The sequence below is a fragment of the Cryptomeria japonica genome, chromosome 10 (assembly GCF_030272615.1).
Source record: "Cryptomeria japonica chromosome 10, Sugi_1.0, whole genome shotgun sequence".
NCBI classification, from domain to species: Eukaryota; Viridiplantae; Streptophyta; class Pinopsida; order Cupressales; family Cupressaceae; genus Cryptomeria; species Cryptomeria japonica.
The window spans coordinates 737,134,978-737,141,950 of NC_081414.1; the positions used below are offsets into that span (position 1 = coordinate 737,134,978).

Below are 6,973 nucleotides of genomic sequence, written 5' to 3' on the forward strand. Positions count from 1 at the left end.
TTCAGTTTTAGAAGTAGGACTATCCATTCTCAAGGTTTTCAGAGCTCATTAGTCAGGGACATACCTACACCCATTCAAATTATACACTCTCTGATTGTCCAAAGATTTGATAACATATTTGTTGCTGTGCTTAAACAAAATGAATTAGGATAAAAAAGTATTGACATAAGGTCTACCCACTTAGGTCTAACAGAGCCTAAAGTATAGAGGATTGTGACTAGCTCCTTATACCTGGTCACTATCCTAACTGTTGGCCTTTGGTCCAAGCCACTAAAGATTGAAGTTGGCTACTCATAGAGGATACTTGGGTATATCAATTGGACAAACCATGACAACCTTCAAATAGGTGGTCATTGATTAATACAGAGAAAAATGAACAATATCATATCAAAGAAAAAGCACACTAATGACTACATAATCCTAGTGTGGCAGGTCACTTCACTTACAAGGCTTGAGCATGCATTTAGCCTTCACCTTGCCTCCTAACCACATATTAGCTTTCTTGAAGGAGAGAGCATATTGTGGATAGGCAAAGTGCAGAGCTTATAGAAAATTGTTGTGATATGCTAAGAATAACTACTTAGCAATACAAGACAAGTAAAAATGACCAAGAAGTTTCTTATGCTAGGCTTACACAAGGTTCACTAGGAAGTCCTCATTATACCCGAAGGTACATGAAACACAAGTGTGTGACAAGGGTGTTGTTTAATGGCTTATCATGAAACATTTGGTAACCCCTCTCTTCCTCCTTTTGGCAAACTATGATATGAATGCCAACTTAGCCCCAAAAACTAGCTCATCAAAGTTTGTATACACTATCAAAACATGAAATTGGACTTTTTGATTGAATGTTACTTCCTTGATCACTACACCTCTAGAAAAAGGAAAAATAAAGAGGAGCACTTGCTTTTGATTTCTAAGATCGATTGAAAGTGGAAGGAAAGAGCATACTCAAGGTCTTTGAGTGATGCAAGTGAAGGGATCACTTTTGATCTTCAAAATCACCCTAAGGAATGAAAAGAGTGCATGTGTGGTATAATAACAAAAATATATGAAACACACTTGATGGAAACAAGAAAACTTGGTTTTGATACTCAAGATCACCTTATAGTGTGAGAGGAGAGCATTCACAACTTGTTTGTATCCATTAAACAAACAAAATGAAACGTAAAGGTTAATTTTCCTTGATAAAAGTGTGGGAAATTAAACATCAACAAATGATCTTACAAGACCATCCATTACTAGTTTGCAAGTTTTGGGGCTTCAATAAATGGACATATAGGAATTAGAGTAAAGACAATAGTTAATACCAAGAAAACATAAAAGAACAATGATTAGTAGGTCAATGTTAGCCAAAATCTAGAAAACATCACAATAAAATAGAAACATTGGAACGCAAGCCACAAACACTGAAAACAAGACAAAAATGCCTCTACACAAGGCAAAAATGGCAATATACAAAATAAACTATTATGTAAAATACACAATAAAATACAAAAAGGAAATGCACGAACACTTTTACATTGATGGAAATGCTAAAATACACAAAAAGATAAATAAAATAAAATCACTAAAAAATGAAAAATATGCTCAAATATAGGGTAAAAATGTTGAAAAATCAACAAGGCCAAAATTAGCAAGAAAACTAAAGGAGACCCTAAAAATTTGCCTAAAAACATGTAAAACCCTAAAAAATTATATTAAAAAGGTTTATAAATGAAAGTTTTAGAATGGAACAAGGATGTAAGTTTAAGATTGGAACAAGGTTGTCACTAAACATGTCAAAATGTGAATAAGAAAATTTAGAGAAACAAGGAAGATACCTACAAAACAACTCTTCTAAACTTGACATTAAATAATTGATAGAACAAGAAATTAATAATAATAATAAAATATACAATAAACATCAACATTATACTCTTATGGTTAGTTGGATGAGTTATTAGATGTGGATGAAAATGGATAAATAGATTTTTAATCATGATTGTGGATGGTTAGGATTGGATCTTATATTTTGAGGATAGGATGAATTTGAATGTAAAGAAAGATGAGGATGATGCAAGTGGAATGATAAAGATTAAATGGAAAGATGAGAAGGATGCAAGTGGAACGATAAAGATTAAATTGGATGTAAGGGGGGCTAAGATTGCCTTAACTAGCATAAAGATGAAATGCAAGGAAGTGAAAGCTTGGGGAGAATGTAAGATAAATGCAAGACCAAATCTCTTTTATGTGAGACAAATGTTTGTCCGTCGTTTAAAACAATTAGTCCAACTATGATGTAGTTTTCTTTCACAATCAAAATCAATCAATTAGTAACAGAGACTTTAGTTCATTTTGATTTCCATTTTTAATGATGAATTTTATCGTTTGATTCAATCCACATAGAAAAACTCAAACAATCAGATTTAAAAAGATCTCATATTAAGTGAACTTTGATTATTTTAAATCTGTTTTTGGATGTGAGCAAAAGTAAAGACTTAAAAAGACAATGTTTCTTAGTATTAGTCCAGCCTCATTTATGTAAGATAAATGTCTGTCAATTGTCTAAAATAATTAGCACACCTTTTTAAGATGTCACTTCTTTAGATTCCTATTTTTAATGACACTTCATTTAAGATTCCTATTTTTAATCATCGATTACCCATCAATAGAAAAACTCATTACAATGAGATCTATAAAGATCTCAGGTTAAGTAAACTTCAAATAAATAACAATCACATTGATAGTTTTTGATCTGTTCTAAGAGATTTCCACAATCCATCATATAATCAAGAGAGCATTTCTGGATTCGATTATGTGAAAGATTTTTGCATCAACATTTCGGATCACACTCCGTGATCCATCATCAGGATGAAGAGAGTCAAATAAGATGAAAAGTTGCAGACTTGGAATAAATAGGAAGGATTGGAGAAGGGTGCACGAAGACCAAGAAACCAAGGTGGTCAAACCTCAACAGAAGAACAAAAGAGGAAATAAAATAACAACAAAAGAGAGAAAATAAAGACACAGAAAAAAATAAAAAACCAAATTAATACCAGTAAATTGGTTTTTGATCTGCTTTTAGATAAGAACAGGTATGAATAGTTAGATCTCAGATTTTATTTCATATATTTCAACTCCCACTACAGACTCTGTTCCACACCATGCATCTACAGATGGAAGAACACAACATGGCAGCCACAAGTATTGTACATACTAGAACGCCTCGATCACGATATTAATATTACCCCTACCAGTATGACCTATAGACTATGGCCTACGAAACATTTTATGCCTGCATACAAAATGAATTGACTCTCAGGTACGGCCAGTAAATAGGTGGCCGCCATTGATCAATACAGAGCAAAATGAATAATAGCATTTTAAAGCAAAAACATAGTAATGACTACTTAATCCTACTAGTATGGCAGGCCCCACTTCACTTGCAAGGCTTGAGCATGCATTTAGCCTTCACCTTGCCTCCTAATCCCATATTAGCTTTCTTGAAGGAGAAAGCCTGTTTCAGAGCATACTGTGGAGAGGCAGAGTGCAGAGCCCAGTACATATGCATTCCTACGCTCACACTGTTGTACTGAAAGTTCAATGTTGTGTAGGAATTCAGAAGCGCTGCTGTTGCTTCCCTCAATAATGTCTTATACACATCTCCCCGCCCTATCAGGCCTTGCCAGAGTGTCAGATTGGGTCCATACCTTTTGCCCGCCTCTAGACCAAACACATCGCTTACCTTGGTGTCTGGGCTCACAATTTTCCAATGGCAGTTGTATTCTCTCTTCGCCCAGATACTGCATTCATCATTTCACTACATATCAGTAAATTCCCACTTCATGAAACTTGGATTAAGCTAATAAAAATGAAATCCTAGAGATATTGAGAAACTGAATTCATCATTAGGGTTACTAGTTTTCCACAATTTAAAATAGTTATTTTAAAATAGTTATTTGTGTTGTTTTTGAATTTGATTGTTTTTTTAAATAATCGTTTTAGATCATAGTCTGTGATTCATCATTGGAATGTTAGAGAGCAAGTATATAAATGAATCAAAAATGATTTTTTTTTAACTTGAGTTCTCTAACATCTTGGATCAAAGAGTGTGGTTCAAAAGGTGATTCAAAAAGATACACAGTCAAAAGATTGATGCAAAAAGACACAAAATCCAGAAACAACACTAACAATGAATTGATCATTTCACAACATATCAGTACCACTTAATGAAACTGAAATTAAGATAATAAAAATGATATCTGAACACAGGAAACTGCATTGCACATTTCACTACATCTCAGTGAATTCCCACTACATGAAACTGAAATAAAGGTAATAAAAATGAAATCTTGAAACACTGAGAAACCGAATTCATCATTAGGGCTAATAAAAATGAAATCTTGGAACATAGAAAAACTGCATTAGACATTTCACTACATCACAGTGAATTCCCACTACATGAAACTGAAATAAAGGTAATAAGAATGAAATCTTGAAACATTGAGAAAGTGAATTCATCATTTAGGGTTATCAGTTCTCCACAATTCATAATAGTTCTTTGCGCTGTTTCTGGATTTGATTGTATGTCTTTTTGTATAACTTCCTAGATCAAACTCTGAAATTTGTGGTTAGGATATTAGAAAGCTCAGAAATAGAAAAATGAGCTTAAAAGTAGAAATATGACTCAGAAATGAAAGATTTTTCTACTCGTGAGCTTTCTAACATCCTGACAATACACATGAGTATGGTCCCAAACATTAATACAAATAGACACAATCGAATTCAGAAACAAAACAAAAATATCTTCTTCACCATGTTAGAAAGCTGAGAAATAGAAAAATGAACTCAAAAGTAGAAAATTGAATAAGAAATGAAATATTTTTCTACTCATTTGCTTTCTAAAGAGAGGATGGTCCCAAACATTAATACAAAAAGAGACAACAAATTCAGAAACAATACAAAAATGTCATGGTCAGAATGTTAGAGAGCTCAAAAGTCAAAAAATGAACTCAAAAATACAAAAATGCATCAGAAATGAAAGAATTTTCTACTTTTAAACTCTCTAACATTCTGATGATGAATCTGAAACATTGATTAAAAACACACCATCAAATTTAAAAACCAACAAATATGAATTCTATCACTTCACTAAATGACCACTTATGTATCTCAAATTAAGGTAATAAAAATGAAATCTTGAAACATACTCATAAGTACAGGCAGATGGCTCCAGAAAGGGCAGGGGAGGCAGAGAAATGACCGGATGAGGAGAAGGAGGAGGAGGAAAGATTGCTGCAGGTGGCGGCGATGGCGGCGGAAGGACGGCTGCTGGTGGAGGAGGAGCGAAGTTGAATGAGGGAGGGCGAGGACGAGGGGTTTTCACGCATAAAGACATAGTCTTGGCCGGGTAAAAGAAGAGTGAGTCCACTGAATATAACTCCATGCCAAAGAAACTGAAGGTCAGGCTGAGAGATTTTGCAGGACTGCCCAGTATATTGCATTGGGAATCTGGGGGACTCTGTGTAGCTCTGGCCGTACATGAAGACAGATCTGGCGTTCCATCCAATTTCATGATGAAGTTGCCAATGTAATTGGTGGTGGCAGTTGTTGCTACCTGCCCTGCACATTCTAGTTCCACTTTTGCCCCTGCAATTCAATCCATAATCAACAAGAACTTAAGTTTCAGTTCATATGCTCTTCTGGATCAAATATTCTTTTCAAGGAGGAAAACAAATGCTAATTACATACCAATAAGCAACAAGAAGTTAAGTTCATATGTTCTTGTGGGTCAATTTTGTTTTCAAGAAGCAGAACAAATGCTAATTTCTTACCAATAATGGGGACATCAAAGAGAGAAAGGTGCCCATCTCTGCATTGATCACAGAAAACACTACCCATCACCATGGCTACTGCTTCTGCTTGCCCTGCAATGGCAAGACAAGTGAGAAGCACATCTACAACACTGAGCTTGAGTACTCCATACCCTCCCATAGCTTTGCTTACTGCCATTTTGAGCTTCTTTCCTTTTCTCTTTGAGCAGGTAGGTTAACGGATACTGTCATGATTCACTTCGACTCCCTGTTGTGTATTTAAAGGATACAATGTAATAGTCATTAAGAAAACTAATTGGGAGCAGGTAGGTTACAATCATGTTGTAGCTCATGCAATTAATTAATGGCAGAGCTTAGTTTCAAAGAGATGTACTCCCTGCATTTAAGAATAACCAACCTTCCAAAGAAATTCAAATGCCCAATAAATAAATGATCAGAAAGAAAGACCCACATGAAGGAGTCAGGCATGCCAAGGAGTCAGGAATTGGTAAAGCCCATTTACAGATTGTCCTGATGTAGAGGATGATGTGAACACGGAAATTGTCTGCAAGTAACGTTTGGGTAGTGAGGACAATGGCAGAGGATTCACCAAAGGAATGCACGTTGTCCAACGGTATTTTGCATTCAATGTTTTCAGCCGGTGGCATTATTTCTATTTATTTTGTGGGTCGGCTTCTTTGATGATTGAGCATGGAATGTATACAGTAACATTAATTTTTTTTATTAAAAAAATTGAGAAGTTTTTATTAGAAAATTAGGGAAGTTATTTATATCATAACTTATATATGATTATGGATTATGGAAGAGTATTCAATTTCAAACTATTCCATGTCTAATATGTTTAATTCATATGAATAGAACTCAATTTTATTAAATTGTTGTTGGGTTTATTTGGTTGAGAAGAATTGGTCTAGGTGGGGTGTATGAGGAATAGTACATTGAAAACTGAGGAATATAAAGTGCAAACACAACTCCAATAAACCTAACATAAAATAAAAATAAGCACTATAGAGAAAGTGTATAAAAACAAATCATAAATTTTATTGTGTCGCAAATCTTATCATATCTATAAGCTCATAATGAGGTCACTTCCTACTCGAGTTATAAGAAACAAGGTGAACAAAAGAAGCAAACCTTGCTTTGATCCTAGTTTTTAT

The 6,973-nt window shown here is 34.4% G+C and overlaps 1 protein-coding gene across 3 annotated transcripts; it reads right to left on the reverse strand.

Annotated features, from left to right (window-relative positions):
• Positions 1 to 3,080: 3,080 nt before the first annotated feature.
• On the reverse strand, positions 3,081 to 6,461 carry LOC131047350 (uncharacterized). Of its 3 annotated transcripts, none has more exons than XM_057981228.2 (4): positions 6,268 to 6,430; positions 5,817 to 6,063; positions 5,193 to 5,631; positions 3,081 to 3,785 (listed from the first exon to the last, which is right to left on the reverse strand). In XM_057981228.2, the coding sequence occupies exons 2-4, from the start codon at positions 5,992 to 5,994 to the stop codon at positions 3,422 to 3,424; spliced, it is 981 nt and encodes a 326-aa protein (XP_057837211.1). In that variant the 5' UTR covers positions 5,995 to 6,063; positions 6,268 to 6,430; the 3' UTR covers positions 3,081 to 3,421. The 3 variants fall into 3 exon arrangements, with proteins under 3 accessions (XP_057837211.1, XP_057837212.1, XP_057837210.1); XM_057981229.2 differs by having other exon boundaries at positions 6,214 to 6,430; XM_057981227.1 differs by having other exon boundaries at positions 5,817 to 6,461.
• Positions 6,462 to 6,973: the final 512 nt, after the last annotated feature.

What these genes read in the sequence shown, in the direction of transcription:
- LOC131047350 (XM_057981227.1), bottom strand. Translation starts at nt 5,994, where the DNA reads ATGGCAGTAAGCAAAGCTATGGGAGGGTATGGAGTACTCAAGCTCAGT. An exon ending in CTTTGATGTCCCCATTATTG is followed by an intron (nt 5,632 to 5,816) that starts GTAAGAAATTAG and finishes ATTGAATTGCAG; the next exon opens with GGGCAAAAGTGGAACTAGAA. An exon ending in CCATCTGCCTGTACTTATGA is followed by an intron (nt 3,786 to 5,192) that starts GTATGTTTCAAG and finishes TGATGAATGCAG; the next exon opens with TATCTGGGCGAAGAGAGAAT.